Raw genomic sequence first — 17,942 nt, 5'->3', positions numbered from 1 at the left:
ACTGAAATCTACTTAGTGTAAATTCACTCATTGTATCACTTAATGACATACACGCATAATTAAAATGTTCATGAATGCACCTCTCAGTGGTTTGGTTTAGTGAGTGTTGTTCTCAGGACCAACAATCGAGTGACATGTTTATGAGGTGGCGATACACATATGGTGTTGGAATTGCACTGCTGTTCTAAAGTTATAAAAGAGCCTCTGTGTGACTCTTTTGGGACACGACATTGTGCCTCCGTCTGCCATGTGCATGTGTTCATTTCCCAGTATTTTTAAAAACATAATTAATTAAATACATTTGTTACCCTCATTAAGATATATTTTTTTTATTTTAGCAACTATACACAAAAAGGTACTACAAGGAATGCTGGGAAGCCGACATCAGGTCTAGCCACACGACAATATTATGGTAATGGTTTTATTTCATTTGAACATGCATCAGATTACAATTGAGTGCATCCCATAATCAGTTCCCAGTTCCACATGTCCAAAAGGAGTAGGAAGAAGCAAAGCTTATTAAATCCTACCCCTCCATCTGGTACTTTTACAATCAGTAACTGTTACATTTGTTCACTTCCTGCTTTCAGTAATACAGTTTAAGGTTTTTTTTGTTTTTTTTTTACTTTTTTTAAATAATGCACCTCGTACCGAAGTACTCGGTGATATGAGCATCCAATGCCATAATGGGTACCATAGTGCGTGTCAATATAGTGATATATATAGCACATCATGACTGGTTCAAGACTCTTCATCCTTGTATTTAGCAAACATCAACTGCTTGTATTGTTTCTTGAATTGGCTCATCGTTGTGCATTGTTTGATTTCCTTACTCAATCCATTCCATAGTTTGATTCCACATACTGAAATGCTATGGCTAGCATAACGTAGTCCTAGCATAGAAGTGTTTCAAATGTACTTCTTCCCTGAGATCATATTTCTCCTCTCTTGTAGAGAAGTATTGGATGACATTTTTAGCTAATTGGTTATTTTTAGCTTTATGCGTTATTTTAGCTGTTTGAAGATGAACTATATCAGCAAGTTGAAGTATTTGTGATTTTAGAAATAAGGAGTTAGTATGTTCTCTGTAGGCGGCATTATGAATTATCCTTACTGACCTTTTTTGCAGTACATTTAGCCAGTGAAGATTGCTTTTATAGTTATTAGCCCATATTTCCACACAATAAGTAAGATATGGTAGAACCAGAGAGCAATAAACGACTTATAAAAAGACTTTTGAGGCATATTGTCACCTGACATGAGGTTGAAGTCAAAATGATGTCACTTTTTAGGGCACTGAAGTTTGTAGGTTCCACTGGATTTGTAATAAATGTATGGAAAAATTAAAAAAAACATGTTTATTTAACCCAGACAATACAAATACATATACAAGAGATGTAAATTGGGTGTCTGGTTGTGGAGCAGTGGAAGATTTGCAGCCCACGTTATGCTTTAAGGCTGTTAAATAAGGATGTTTAAACAGCTTAACCAACACACAAGACCCGTTTGGGGATCAAACTACATATCTATGCATAAATACATTTTACATCACTGTGCCCTGTCTCAAAGGCATATGTGTAGGCACATTTGAAATTCAACATGTAAATTCAACTTTAATATAAGTGTAATTAAGTAGTCAAACATGCATACATGAGTGTCCCTTTTATGCATTCAGGATGCAAGTCAGCATTTCACTTCGAACATAAACAAGTCAATGTCATTAGTTACATATACTAAGATGGCAGCTCAGTAAACAACTAAGAGTAGAGGTGACTTGATTATTTCTTCTCTGGTGTCTCGTTGTATCACTTAATACAACGAGATGTGAGGACAAGGTTGCCAGCGACACACACGTGCAAAGGCTTTGTCAGCATGTAAACAGCCTGTGGTGTTCTTCTGTGGTCCATGGCGACAAGGGGCGGCGAAGCACAGCAATGGATGAGTGCTCATATGAGATTGGACCATGTTAAACCCGAGAGACCGCATTGGAAGGCTTTTGAGGAGGGACACGCTTCCTCCAAAGTCAGCAGAAATTAATCTAAAGACCCACTGCTGGTCTTTAAAAAGGGGCTTTATGGAGTTGGAGAATTTTGTTGGATAAGCAAGAACTTTGCTTTATGACCATGTGAGAAAACGGTGGAGATATTAAAAAAAAAAAAAAAATCACATATGCATTTTTAAACTGAACATTGAGGTAAAGACTAATCATTATTATCAGATTAAAGCTACAGTATGGGATTCTCGTAAATGGTGTTCTGACGGTCATTTATTATACACCTAATTCACAATTATTTCTTTCACCGAGCACAAAACGCCGATAACTGTTGGTAAAATTACACAAAAGCTACCCCACGTCTGGATGAAACTTAATGAAATGTTGGCACATATGCACAGCAAGGACCCATTTCATTTGAATATATCATATAGCCAACATTTCATTTGAATATATCATATATTACATAAATGAGTACATCCTTCATATTTCCAAAACCATTTCTATTACAGCCTCGGTTCCCAAAGTCGGGTACGCTAAATGCCGTAGAGCAGGGGTCGGGAACCTTTTTGGCTAAGAGAGCCATGAAGGCCAGATATTTTAAAATGTGTATCTGTGAGAGCCATATACATTTTTTTAAACATTGAATGCAATAAAATGTGTGCATTTTTATGTAAGACCAACAGTTTTAGATATAATGGGCTCTAATTACGTAGACCAGGCACACTACCCCACGCCAATGGGGTGTGGCCAGCACACTTTCGTGAACAGCGCAGTGTCCAATAATAAATCAAATACTTGCTGCCATTAATGCAACTTCTGCTGCTGCATAGTTTTGCACCGTACTCAGTATATTTCATTCTTTTGGCCATCTTCACCAGAAGGCTTGGTTCTGCAGCTTTAGCTAGGTGACTATTTGACTAAAGGAGGAAAGTTTACATTTACATGTTTTTTTGACATCTCAATGACCGAGGTAGACTACCGCATTACCCAGTAATAATCAAGTTTTGGTGTTTGACCTGGAAAATATCATCAGGAAAGATGTATATGGTCAGCCATATTGCAGTAGAAAATAGATGGACGAATTAAAATGCATAAGAAAGTTTTGATTTTTAATATTATTTTCAACAGTGATTTCTGTGATGTTTACTTTAAAATGTTAGCAAAAATACATTTTTATTGTGGTAAGAAATGCTTGAGAGCCAGATACAGTCATCAAAAGAGCCCTACCTGGCTCCCGAGCCATAGGTTCCCTACCTCTGCCGTAGAGGGTACAAAATTTAAAATAGCGTGACTATATTCGCGCCTAACACTGAGATTTACATGATGTGCTTGAATGCTTCAACTGAATGAACTGCACCTGAACAGGGCAGAAGAAAGGAGACAGAGCACAAAGTTGTTCATTGCTCTGTGTGCATTATATGCAAATATATAATATAATATAACAAATACGTAAGTTTGATGATTATTATCATCTTGTATTTAGAGTATTTCATTATATTGTGTGCTCAATAATTGATGGTCTTTTAGTGTGGTGCTTTGGCAAACTAGTGCATTTTCTGAGCTGTATGAGCCCGTAATTTGTTTGTTGATTGGATGCACTGACTATGTTAGAAAGCCCACAAGTGGGCATGTTTATGTTCCTCATGCTTCACTAATAATGTGCCTTATAATGTGTCTATGTTGCATTCATGACCATACCACAGTTACGTGCCATGTGACGCAAATTGAAAGTGATGTGTAAGACTTTCTCCGACACTGTACAGACAGTGTCAATGTATATTTTCCATTCGTCTTTTCACCGCGTCCTTGCTCACATATGGTGATGCTGCGGGCAAATGCACATAGGTGAAGAATAATAATAGCTCTGTGCTATTAAAGACAGTCAGTGTGAATATGCATATTAATTTGGTGCATAACCCCATGCTACTTGTACTCATATGTCCATTTAGCACAGCAATAAGCTGTGTATTTCTGTATTTTATGTGCTTTTGTTTTTATAATAATTTAAAATTATTATGTTTACATTAGTCGCATTGCTTCCTACAGTCAAGCGTGGCGGTGGTTGCGTCATAGGAGTGCTGTGGAAGCTGCAGTTCGTTTACTGTATGTCACGATGTGGAGTTACCACTTATGAACCGGTACAACAAGCCTGTACCTAAAGTTGTGGCATGTTTATTCATCTCCCTCTGCTTTTTTTTTAAACCATATTCAGCACAGCATAGCATGGCTCCTCTAAGTACAAGTGTTGTACAAAATAAGTATTTGTGGTGAGGACAAGGGTGAGAGTTTGCACTGAATGATGGAGGCGTGCTGCAAGGTCGCTTTCTCATTCAGGAACGGTTCAAGCTGATTATATGGATCTTTCATTTCATTAATCATGTCCTGAATAATTCACATCACTCAAAATTCCTAATGCAGCCGATTCTATTCTCCCTCGTTGTGAAACCTATTAGCCAAAGAGGCTCAGCATATATTAACCAACATTACTAGCTGGCTGCCTCTTGGAGATACCACTGTGGAGGTCACTCTTTCCAAGGTTTTGACTGAGTGGCAAACAACATCAACTCGGAGTAAAAAGAGAAAATAAAAACCCACCTTTTTCACAAAAAGTTCCTGTAAAATGGAGTGGGCAGTGACAGGAAGTTGTTGATGTACCAGCTTGCAGTTTATGACACGTTCCACCATTGAGGCAAAAACCATCGCCACAAGCTTCAGGTATGGGAGGTTTTGGTGCTTGTGTGGCAAATGACGTTCTGTTGACACTGTAGGACAAATGACATGTACGGCGTCCCCTGTGAGTTGTACTTAAATACTCTGGAAAACATGCTAATATACATCTAATAATCCTCAATGGTTTGTATTCATTAGACAAATGGTCAATGACTTAAGGGCAATTTGTGAGGTGCCCCTAAAGAGATGTTTTGCTTGATGACAGCCACGTCTTTCAACCAATGTTGCTCAAATTTGACATACATGTGCATGTCAGTCCCTTAAAAGGCTGTACCAAATTTCTTGGTGATACGACAAAACACCCTCAAGTTAGAGTGGGTGTTTTATAGAGCGCAATAAGCTTTTTAAGAAATTTCAAGTTAAACGGACTTATGGGGTGAAATGTTTAATAACAAGGATAAATATCAACATGGTAAACATGGTACATGTGCATGTTTTGCCAAGTTTTTGCCCTTTTGCTGTGATACAGGAGTAGAAAATGTAGCTCCCATGAAGTGTCTGAAGGTTTTCACAAAACTGTACTTGAATGAAGAAGTCAAACATGAAATTAAAAAAAAGAAATACGAAATTAACGCAAATAATAAACACTGTAAAAATGTAATTCATTACAATCGATCAAGCAAAGCAACATGATCATTCTTTAAAAATACCGTGGCACCTCAGTTTTCGTACACCCTCATTTTTGTAGGATTCAGTTTTTGGCAAACATGATTGCAAAATCATATGTCCGTAAACTGTCTATTTGGTGTCTCAGCCTTGTTGTGTGTTATTAATACACTGCATGAGTCCAACCTTGTTCGTAGCCTGCCTTCATTAAGAAACATGCCCACAACTTCCACCTGGAAGTCCCCAGTTCTGTCATCACTTGTCAACACCACAAGACACTGTGTTTTATATGTATAAAATTATATATAATATATAAAATATATAAATAAAATTCCTTCCTAAAGTTCCTGCCACTTATTCTCCAGAGCGACTTATAAATGAAAAAAAAACGTTAGCTTACAAAGACAACTGAGAACGACAGAACACAAATGCCCCCCAAAAGAAAATCATATTCTGCAGACTACAAGCTGCAAGTAGTGCAGCTGAAAACAGTCATGGAGGAGCAAAGAGAAAGTTTGGAGTGAGTGAGAAACTTGTTATGGACTGGCGTAAAGCCGAGGCTATGCATTTTTGGCCTTGTGCGACTTATACTCCGGAGCTACTTATAGTCCAGAAAATACGGTACATATAATATATATATATATATTTAGTAAAAACCAAGGCGCCGAGGCTATGCATTTTTGGCCTTGTGCGACTTATACTCCGGAGCTACTTATAGTCCAGAAAATACGGTACATATAATATATATATATATATTTAGTAAAAACCAAGGCGCCGAGGCTATGCATTTTTGGCCTTGTGCAACTTATACTCCGGAGCTACTTATAGTCCAGAAAATACGGTACATATAATATATATATATATATATGTGTGTGTATTTAGTAAAAACCAAGGCGCCACTCTACATACAAATCAAAACAAAAATGTATTTAGTTTTTTGTTTCATTTAATTATTCAGAGCTGATGATGCGTGAAAATGTAAAATATTTGTCATTACCTGCACAGTCTTGTGTTGCAGTTGGCAAGGGCATCAGATGTGTAAAAACTCCTGACGTTATTAAATTCAGTGATTTCAATGCAGCCGGTAAAGTTGTGGAATGGTTTCATTTCCTAAGAAGAAAAAAAATTTCGATTTTCCTGCAGTTGTTTTTTTTTTACCATTATGCTCTGTATGTAAGTACTTATAAAAAATAAGCTACGGCATGTTAGATGAATTAATTGTGAAGTGGTAAGATACAGTATAAAAACATTTGCTCTGTCTTTATTCCCATCAGCAATGTATTGGTCCAAATTCTCAAGTGCAGTACATCATAATTCTTCCATGAACTGCCTTGAATTCAACCATACACTCTGCTGTTTGCAATCATCTTAAGATTGACTTCAATGATCTATGATGTCTTTGTCGGTGCTTTCAAGGACCCTTTCTGGGAGAGAAATATGTCCTCATCATGTCATACCTGACTGGCAGAGAAGCGTTGTGGCAAACCACCTACAAAGATGTGGTTTGTTCTTCGTATTATGTGTCCCGGCCAGTAATTACTTGCTGCACTTTTGATTCTCTCATGACCGGAATGGGTGATCTCAGCCTCACATGGGGTCAGGTGTTGTCTATGAGGAGGTAAGACACATTAGGTTAAAAGAGAACATATAAAAGTCATATATCATTGCTAATCGATGACAACTTTGGCAAATGACGATTTGAGCTGTTTTTACATAATATAAACCTTGGTTAGTGTTATTAGTCTGTTCCAGAAGGGGTGACTCTACCCAAAACCCATCAGTAACAATGGAAATCCAATGACCTTAAATTCCACACAATTGAGCACAGTTGAGTATAAGCTGCACCCACCAAATTTAAAAAGAAAGAAAATATTCGACAAAAGGCTGCATATGATTATAAGCTGCAGTCACCCATATTTATACAGAAAGGCATACAATAAACCTTGCAATCCTACCTACACACAGTTCCCAGTCTCATTCCTTATAGAGTATAATGAGTGAAACGTGACACACATTTTCCCGAAGTACAATCACTCCATTCAGAAGCTACTGCAATTCTACATTTGATCAAACGTATTTAAGATTTGTCAGATCAAAACACATTCGCTGCAAATGACTTCAAAGCATGTGATTTTGACTTCTAGTGTGGAAATGCACTACTTTCTGTTTCGGCACTCGAAGCATCAAGATAACTGTAGTTTTTTAGCCATTTATTAGTCATATTATTGTTTAAGCCGCAGGGTTCAAAGCATGTGAAAAAAGTAGCATCTTATAGTAATGGTAATGGTTTCATTTTATTTGAACATGCATCAGGTTACAATGGAATACATCACATAAATCAATTCACAGTTCCACATGTCTACTAAAAGGAGTAGGAAGAAGCAAAGCTTATTAAATCCCCCCCATCTGTTACTTTTACAATCTGTTACTGTTACATTTGTTCACTTCCTGTATTCCAGATATCTTTTTTTTTACACATGCAGAAGTGTAAGGTAATGTAACCACATAGTGACATAATGTTTTTTACAACCATGACAATAATGATCATAGATTTAAATATGGTGATATATAATCACAAAAACTCTTCTTCCTTGTATTTTGCAAACATCAACTGCCTGTATTGTTTCTTGGAATCGCTCATCCTTGTACTCTGGAAACTACAGTAATGTGTTCCAGAAAGCCAAAAATGTTGACTGAAAACATGTTTTTATAGTTTTACAATACATAAATACACATGATTAATTATGATGTACGAAAAAGATAGATTCACTTTTTAAGGTTACCTTTATTGAAGACGTGATTGTTGAAAAGACACAATGCGGACACCACTTTTTTGTTTTGCTACGAGTTATTTCTTGAATTGAGTAGTGTTTTTCACCTCAAGTCTCTGCTCTTCTTTTGATCAAGGCTGCAAAATAACCAAAAATGGAGCCAAAGAAAGCTGTAACTGCCAGCCTTTGATAAAGAAGGTGAGAAACTATTGAATTAAAAAAATAACACAACGGTTGGTGCCTTGTTGGTGCCGCTGCTACATAATGTCTTAGGCAACGTTCAAGTCTTCAAAGGAGGTAAAAGCAACCCAAAATGTTCATTTAGCCCTTTTATTAGTCATTTGTATGACTGGGGTCGACGGAGGCGACTTCCGGTTCAAGTTTCCATAAAAAGAATAAGAACACACCGTTACGATGTTGTAAATCTTTATGCGTGTACCCCATTTAAGCACTTTTCTCACTATTTCAGAAGCACCCAGCAGCTATCCATTGTTCTCAAAAAGCAAATGTCCACTTGAAACAACAGGGGAGGGCAGATAATTACCTAAGTGCAGATTCAGCACTAACCATCAGCAGCTTGAGGGTACTCAGGCCGCAGATGTCTCCTTTTCACCTCGTCTCCTGATACCCCTTGTTCCCAAAGTGGAAGTAAGGAGGTCCACAAAGCAATCTAAACTGATTTGTTAAGCCTTCGCTTTGCAAGCTGTTGCATATGCCGAGCAAAGACTCGGGGCACCGACTCCAAGCTGCATAAGTCCTTCCTCAAGAGCTTGCTTGGAATGGCGGTTAATTTAGAAGCAGTCTGCCAGAGCGGCCTGGCTGGCAGCCAGAGGGCAGTGTGCACACTGTCCTTGAGAAGCCAGCCCCACCGGGTTTCTATTTAACATATTGAAAAGTGTCTTTGACGGGAAGATATATTAAAAGTCTATAATGAGTTCGGCGGTGAGGATGACCATGGCGTTGTAGCTCTGGGTCAAATCAGACAAAGATGGACGGAGCCCGCCGTCAGACAATTACAAAGTATTTGCTTTGTGACACCGGGAACCATTTTTCCACGCTCCCGACCCTCTAGTTATGACAGCTCTCGTTCTCGCTACGTCTCCAAGGGTTCAGCACAGAACATTATGATTGATTCACACCGCTGTTGTATTTTTCTTGTAGAAAAAAACAGCGGGTGGAGCATGGTAGCCCTTTAACCTGATACGCCTGTCTGGGTGCACTTACAGATTTAGGCCAGTGCTGGTCTCTGCAAGGGAGGGGAAGGCGGCAACCTTGCCAGTCTGCTTCAAGATCATTTCACACATTTACACCTATTATTACGATTAAAAAGTAATACCTTGTATTATTACTATTGGTATTTCCAAAATATTCATTCATTCATTCATTTTCTATTGCTTATTCTCACAATGGTTGCGGGGAGTGCTGGAGCCTATCCCAGCTGTCTTCGGTCGAGAGGTGGGCTACACTCTGGACTGGTGGCCAGCCAATCACAGGGCACATATAGACAAACAACCATTCACACTCACATTCATACCTATGGACAATTTGGAGTCGCCAATTAACCTAGCATGTTTTTGGAATGTGGGAAAACATGCGCATTAATTGATAAACATGCTGTTTAGTGGTTGAGTATGGCCTGTTATTAGTAAAAAAAATATATATTTAAGTAAAGTTTAATTTTTTTCCAAACATAAAAAATGGTTACATTAAGTAAAATACAAATGTAAGGCATTCAGCAGACACATTGATGATATGTAGTATTCTGCGCTGGCCACTAGGTGTCAGCAATGTTACTGTAATGTTTGGTGAGACACACGAGCATCAGACCTGATCGACGGAACAACGGGTTTTTATTGCAGGTTTGAATTATCTCAAAACAGGCACAATAATCACTAGCACAGGCCACTATTGCGGGCAGCTCTTTTAGATTTTTAGTGTTGTTAATGAAGGACATAAACGTGTTTTCTATCTTCCAACTACAAACATATTCCATCCATAAATAAGGAATGCTACTTTTCGGAAATGTAATTATCATGGTTGGATCTGCAACCAATTAACTGTGATAAAAACTGTAAATGTCTTTCAGACACCCCCCAACCCTTCTTCTGTCATGTGAATGAATGAATGCTTCGACACAGCCATCCAACCTTGTGCAATTGTGCATTAAAATGTGTTTATTTTCACCGCAGTTAGTAGCAGCATGGGTTATGTACCTTGCTCAGGGGTATATTTTAGATAAACAAACCGAGAGCTGCAGCAACCAGTCCCAATTTGCATATTTTGGTCTTAAATGAGTGCCATTTTGTGTAGCACAGCTCTTACAAAAGTAAATATGAAAATGAAAAAAAAAAATAACTAATTGGTATTGGGCAGAAAATACTTATTAGAGTTGTGAAATTAGCAATATTAGTGAGACGTGGTAGTATGATTGCTATTGGACGCCTGAACAATATCTCAAAAGGCTTACCGCCTCACTTTAAATCATTTCAATTGATTTTGTGCTTGGCTCACACTTGTTAATCTTTTCATAATGAAAAACTGCAAATGAAGACTTAAAACAGCCAATAAAGCATGCTCAGTGATCACTAATGCTTTTTAATAATCGCATTGTGTCATTTGTTTGACTTCTTCAGAATGCAGGCTTGTTTGTAATAAAATATAAACGACTTCTGTCAGTTACTGTATGTGTTGTTGCCTTGGTTTTTACTTACTGTCATTATTTCTAGCAAACACTTAAACACTTGACGTGAGTGGATAACTAGGGGATCAAGTTAATACCACCTGAGGTGCTAATTCTATTTGAATACATTGTGTGAATGTTACTTAAAGCTGAGAGGCTTATGATACGAGTATGCTACGGCTTCCTTTTTAAAAAAAAAAAAAAATTCTTGCCCAAGGCAGATGTGTTTAACTGCAAAGTCAAGTCAAAACATCATATTTAAATTACCACTCCCAAATACACGATTCTCAGAAATACGATAATCCCTCACATGGCAGCAAAATTAATGGGAAAAAAAGGAACATACCTGATTTTGATAATGTGCACTTTGCTGTCATGCACATTAATGTGTGTGTTAATCCATCCAACATCTTTATCCCCATTGCAGGAAAATACGTACTGGAACGAAAGAGGAAAATCAGTTATATGAACTATATATACACAAACCAGGCAAAAATAACTACTGTATTGTCCTGATATAAGACAACCCTGAACGTAAGATTAGGACTCCTGTTCACTCCTGGAAGTGAGTGAGAGAACTTGACTTGCTTGAGGAGAATTGTTTAGCATCACCTGTTTTCTCTAGCCTAAAAACATTACAGTTTCACAGTTTGATATTATAATTAAAGCTCTGAAATGAACACTATTAAACAGTAGAACACAGCATGATGCAAGTAGAACATTCATTCATTTTCTATCACTTATCCTCAGAAGGTTCACGAGGGTGCTGGAGCCTATCCCAGCTGTCTTCGGGCGAGAGATGCGGGATACACCCTGGACTGGTCGCCAGCCAATCACAGGGCACATATAGACAAACAACCATTCACACTCACATTCATACCTATGGACAATTTGGAGTGGCCAATTAACCTAGCATGTTTTTGGAATGTGGGAAGTAACCGGAGTTCCCAGAGAAAACCCACGCATGCACGGGGAGAACATGCAAACTCCACACAGAGATGCCTGAGGGTGGAATCAAACTCGGGTGTTCTAGCTGTGTGGCCTGCACGCTAGACGTACAACATAAATAACAAAAAACCCTCTAAATTCGTTCTAAAATAATAAATGAAATGCATAGTTCCTAAAGGGGACCTATTATGCAAATGTTTCGGCCCTTTGTATTGAGTTGTGGACTTCTATAGAGCAGCTACACACAATAAATAACCAGCACATCTAGATAACCAGCTTTCTAGATCTTCCAGAATCTGCACCTATTCCACCTGTATTTCTTTGGATTTCCTGCTTCCAGTGAAAACGGTCTCTTTTAATTTATTCCACCTCCAGGCATGCCCACTCTGCTGTGGTCGCCTAGAAGGATTCCCGGTGTTGTACCGCAGTTATAGCAGTTGTTAATAAACGGCAATTCATCTTTTTAATATGTCCGCTTTTAACAAACAGCCATATGTGTTGGATCCCTTGGTTTATTATCCTCTTCCATTTATCAACACCAATAAAGTTCGGCAGCTATCGGCACAACGCCAGAAGTCTTCTGTAACCAACCACAGCGGAGTCGGGGTGCCTGGAGGCGTGCCTTGAGTGGAATACATTAGAACAGACCGTTTTCACGGGAAGCACGGAATCCAAAGAAATACAGGTGGAATAGGTGCAGATTCCTGAGGATCTACAAAGCTTTCTGTGCTGGTTATCATGTGCAGCTGCTCTATAGGAGTACACAACTCAATACAAGGGGACGGAAAATGCAAGTAAGGTCTGGACCTTCAATTGGAGACCCCTGCCATAAAGGAGTAAACAAGTGTTCACACACTAAATCAAAAGAAAATATGGATGTTTTTTGGTCAAAATCAGGTGTTTTCGCACAAAACTATACTACTGTACTGTACTACTGCAGAGACCCAAAAAGGCTAGAAACAAACTGGACAAGAGAGTCTAAAGCAGGGGTGTCAAACATACGGCCCGCGGGCCGGAACCGGCCCCCAAAGAGGTTCGATCAGGCCCGCAGGATAATTTGAAAGTGGAAAAAAATGCATAAAAGACATGGAATTAATATTTTTAATTCGCTGCAATTCATGGATTATCCGCTAAGGGGCGCACTCTTTCCATCAGAGTAGGAGACAAGCCGCATCACTGAGACAGACTGAAAACAGCAGACGGTATCAATGCGCCATCTGCTGCTTGTTACGACGTTGTTAATACCTTGGTCTCTACCTCTCCGCTACACCCTCATTAGCCAAAATGTCGTTATCCAAACGGAGAAAAGTAGATAAGGAGTGTAGATTTTTCAAAGAAAAATGGACCACGTCCTATTTATTTACAGAGATGCACGGAAAACCTTTGTGCTTGGTGTGTTTGCAACAAGTTTCGGTATTGAAGGAATATAATATTCGACGCCACTACGAGACTCATCACAGCGAAAAATATGACGGCTTACTGTTTGCATTGAAAGAATACAGCTCTGTGAAGATGAATCCTTACTGTGGTGATTTAAAAAATGTGCACTTTAATGTTAGTCAGCAGCTTCAAAACATAAAACAAAAAAAAAAACAAAAAAAGTTGTGTGATGGAATTCTACTGTTCATACAACTCCATAAATTTTCATTATATATTGTATGTGTATGTATGTTTCATGTATGAAGTTTACAGATTTACAGGACAGGCGAACACTTTCTTCATTACACATTTAAAATCACTCTTTCTTCAATCCCTTTCTTTAAAAGTCTAATTTAATCTTAAAGTGCATTACTATATTTTTCAGTACCAATTAAAGTTTTGTGCCTTTGTACAATCAGTGGGATCAGTTGCAATGCATATTTGTGAATGATAAAAGTAAATTGCACATTTGTCTAAGGAAATATGAGGTGTTTCATAAAATGTTTTGTAAAAGGATAGTTCATTAAATTTCAATATTTTCCTAATGTTCCTAATGTGCTTCTTTACACCAAAACAAAGGAAAAACATGATATTTTGGTTATTTATAGCAGAGTATGGTATAATTTTAATGGTCCGAGGCCGTATGTGGCCCACGATGCGAAATGAGTTTGACACCCCTGGTCTAAAGGTTCTCTACATAGTTTCAAAGTTTTTAGTCCTTAAACTCAATATTCTGTAGGTCTTGAAAGTTAAGCAAAAATGAAAATGGCTGGCAGTGAATGAGTTAATAAGGAATCCTCCATTGTGGAAAAATGTACTTATCACAGTCAGGTCTGGAACCAATGAACCACAATCAACAGACAACTGTAAGTATACTGTATATCCTTTTACAAAGATAACAAGTAATACAAGGCTGTAGATAACCACCATCTAATTCACTTGTCACGTTCTTTCACCATTGCTCTCCAATCAAAAGCATGCATGTCCACATTTTGTCGTTTCTTTTTTGTTTTTTTGTTTCCGTTTCATTCAAAGTTTTACCTGCAGCAGCCTGTCCATGACGAAGAGTTCCATGAAGACGGAATCTTTGACAGCTGGTCCTTGACCCACGTAAACAATAGTCCCATGGTCTGCTTCAGTCCGGAATCTCACAGTGATGTTGTTGATGGGGCCGAGGTCAATCCCTTCAAACTCCAGGTAGGAATCCCCAAAGTAGTGGATGTATGAATCTAAGGGATACCAATATACAGTAAAAGGTGAAATGATGACTTTTTTTTCATAAATTCTGCGTCTATCCACTATTGATGCCTGAAAGGAGAAACAATATCTTCCACCCACTTCCTCCAAAGGAATGTGAGCGTGCAGAATGAGATTCAGAACATCACCTTGACAGAGATCATAGCTTGGATGCCTCACTGAGAAGATGTGATACAGACTTGAACTTCCTGTTTTTATTCCTCTGAGTCTCTTGCCACTGCTTTGTTGTGGCATGAAATGTAAATGTAACCTGTATCCATCAAATAACCTTGGCAACGGAAATAGAATACCACTGAAAGACACAGTAAAAAAAAAAAAAAAAGCGCACAGAAATTGAGCAGGGATTTTTATGTAAAAAGAGCTGCAAAAGATTCTGCGCAGCATCCCAAGTCGAGGCACACTGAAAATCACTTTACTCGCCAGGAAGGCTGTGAAGCATGCAAATGGAACAATATCACCAAAGAGAAACCATCGGTCCAAGTTCAATGCATTCATACACGTTTATTACATGCTGCGTTTTATATTGCAATAACTTGGCTTGTGTCATCCCTGAGAATAGGAAATTAGGGGGCACACGAGTTAAAGCACCCCTGCCTGCAAGCTTATTGGGTGTAGTGACACAGACCAACTTAAACGGCAGGCTCGGGCTGGCATTAGGGGCGCTCATGCTCAATGTAGTTCTAATTTGAAAGAAACGGCGCAATCGGTTAGGAAGAAGTCAAAGCAGGGAGTTTGTTAAATTGAAAAGCGTTTGTGGGTGCACCTGTCTCACGCGCTGTCTACTCCCATCTGGAGGAAAATAAAAAGAAATCATTACACAAGATAAATCAGTTTTAAAAGCGTTGCCATGATTCATCCAGCGACCGCAAGTTGGACCTCTATCAATATGTGTTACACGTCAAGTCCTTATTGGCCGGCCCCAACTTTTGATCCGACAGCGTGCTCCTCGGGGGCATTTGGGAAATAAGTTTACTTGAATATCCCATTTGGACTGGAAACCTACAGCGCCAATACCCTGAAGAAAAAACATTACGGGAATAAGAGAAACACAAGCTGCATTCTTGCTGTGATTTGTGAATTAATGAGGATAAACCGACACTGCAACAATGCAGCACTGCTGTCTTCACTCCTGGTAATGCAGGTTGCCAATGCTGATGATGGAAAATTACCCCTCAGAGACAAAGCTTTTCATTAATTTTAAAGCCTTGTTTAGTCTGATGTAGTCTTTGATGCAGTCTGAAGCTGTTGCCAAAGGGCACTCTCATGCCTCATTAACAGCGAGCTGCAGTTTTGCCATTACACTCTCCTACTTTCTTCCATTTGTACACCACAGTGCTCATGCACACAGTCAAAGTTAAAATGCGCTCACCGACCACAACATTAGGTACGTCGCACGATCTGACGAGACTGAACTCTATTTGATGACACCCTCACTGTGGTGTTGATCAGAGATGACCTCCATGATTGGTTCTTCCACATGCTACTGAACGTTGCAATAAGGATACATGCTTAAGCTACCATCATGTCTTGCTTCTTCTGTCTTATTATAGACTTTCATCCACCAAATAGCAACCATAGCAACAACAGAATTAACAGAGATCATCTTAAAAAATCAACTTCTCATACTATTGTGACTTTATTCCCATAATATTTTTACTTTTTCCCCAACTTAATTTTCCAAAAATAAAAAAATACATACATTTTGTTGTTGTTTTTCATAGTATTACAACATTAAAATAACCAATTTTTCTTTAATATATATCAGTTATATGCTACTAAATTGACATTACTTTTTCCTCATAATATTGTGAGTTTATTCTCGTTAAATGTCCACTTTTTTTATTCGAATACACCCTTTTTCTCTGAATATTTTGACTTTTTCTTCTAATTATTAATTCATTATTTTCACTTCATTCTTGTGACATTATAACTTTTTCAGACACCATATTTTTCAAACAATGCAACTTTATTCATTGTTTTGTTTTTTCATATTACAACATTTTTTTATTTCAACTTCATGTTAATGAATTTTTTACAGCATTTTTCTTGTAAAAGTGATTTTTTTTTGTATTACGTAACTTTTTTCTCTTAATATTTTTTATTTGACTCTCGTAAAATGACTGATTTTTAATATTTTTTTATTGTTGTTGTTATATCATTAGAATGTACAGTGGGCCAAGAGAAAAACAGCCATGTGCTTGTAATGATGACCAGGCTGCACTTTGGACACCACGTTTGAAAAGAAACAGTATTAAAATGTTGTCAAGGAGAGTTGTTAAATCATAGAAATAACGTACCAAAAAAAAAACTTGTTTTTGTGCTTAATATACAGTAGCCCAGTGTATGGCGTACGGAAGCATATAATGTTAAGATTACACTCGGCTGTGTTAAACCCTCTCATGCCTTCTCTCCTCCCTCTTTGCCACTTGCGCTGGTGGGAGGGACGGGGGCGTGGGTGCACCGCGCTGCACCGTACTGCGCTGCTCACAAAAATTGCAACGTGTGCTGGCCACACCCCATTGGCGCCTGGTCTATGAAAATAGAACCCGATCAGAGTGCACTGATTTGGATCAAGGCACCTGACAGTTTCTGCTTGTCAGCACCTTGACAATAAGGTAATGTTGCAGACATCGGACAATTAAATACTTTACATCGAAATTTCATACGGTAAGCGCTTGCAGTACAGACGCTGTGCAGGGAACGTGTGTGAGTTCAAATGTGCCTGTCACTGCCGCCCTTCCATAGAGAGGAAACGCCAGCGAAAACCATAGTTAAGGTTATATTCAGAGGTTAAAGTCGATGTGATAACATATTGCTGACCGTGGAGTTTTATCTCCACTGTAGTCTGTTCAAAGGCCTTTTCTTCTTTCAAAAGAACAAAAAGTTTTCTCAGTGGGAATATGAATATTTCACAGCCAGTATAATTACCTCCCGTCTTAATACACGTCCATAAACGAGGTGAAAGAATTGATATGAGTCATACATTCATGACAGTGGAGTGTGTCAGTAAGTGAATGTCAGACAGGTTATAACACAAGATATTACCACTGGAAAAATAGGTATATGTTTGATAAGATGTGAGCTGGAGATCAATTATTGTAAGGCGAGACCTTGCCCGCCGACTTTTAATTGATATAGACTTTATGTCCCATTTATTTAAAAAAAGCCAGGGTGTAAGTCCTGTTTTGTCCCTGATTTATTGGTTAATGTAATAGACTGACTGATTGAACTTGTCACAGGACGGAGATAAAATACTGCTGAGGACCATTCTTGGATTCTTGCAATTTCTGAGCCTGGAGGGAAGGCAAAAGGTCATTCTTTACCTTCAATGTCTGCAGAAAAAAAAATCTCTTATTCTGAAGATATGTGATGGAAGACAACTCCGCTTAATATTATTTTATGGTGAAAAACTGCATTCTCACTTGTTTTTGCATTCTATTCTAACTCTATTGTTGTACTTTACATATCCATTTATATTTTTGCTGAATGGATTTAAATAATTAATGCTATTACTCATAACGCACAGTAGTTCCTT

General features: G+C 38.3%; 1 protein-coding gene across 1 annotated transcript in view; it reads right to left on the bottom strand.

The window, feature by feature from the left end:
- Positions 1 to 17,942, bottom strand: part of eys (eyes shut homolog) — a 272,564-nt gene that overhangs the window by 106,776 nt on the left and 147,846 nt on the right. The window contains exons 34-38 of the mRNA XM_058058308.1: positions 14,192 to 14,379; positions 11,130 to 11,221; positions 6,790 to 6,940; positions 6,330 to 6,442; positions 4,592 to 4,758 (exon numbers count right to left, since the gene is read on the bottom strand). Of these exons, the coding sequence (XP_057914291.1) occupies positions 4,592 to 4,758; positions 6,330 to 6,442; positions 6,790 to 6,940; positions 11,130 to 11,221; positions 14,192 to 14,379 (711 nt within the window). The remainder of the gene's footprint in view (positions 1 to 4,591; positions 4,759 to 6,329; positions 6,443 to 6,789; positions 6,941 to 11,129; positions 11,222 to 14,191; positions 14,380 to 17,942) is intronic.

The sequence above is a fragment of the Doryrhamphus excisus genome, chromosome 20 (genome assembly GCF_030265055.1).
Source record: "Doryrhamphus excisus isolate RoL2022-K1 chromosome 20, RoL_Dexc_1.0, whole genome shotgun sequence".
Classification (NCBI taxonomy): Eukaryota; Metazoa; Chordata; class Actinopteri; order Syngnathiformes; family Syngnathidae; genus Doryrhamphus; species Doryrhamphus excisus.
The sequence above is the reverse complement of the archived record's forward strand: the minus strand, read 5'-3'. Positions and strand labels throughout refer to the sequence as shown.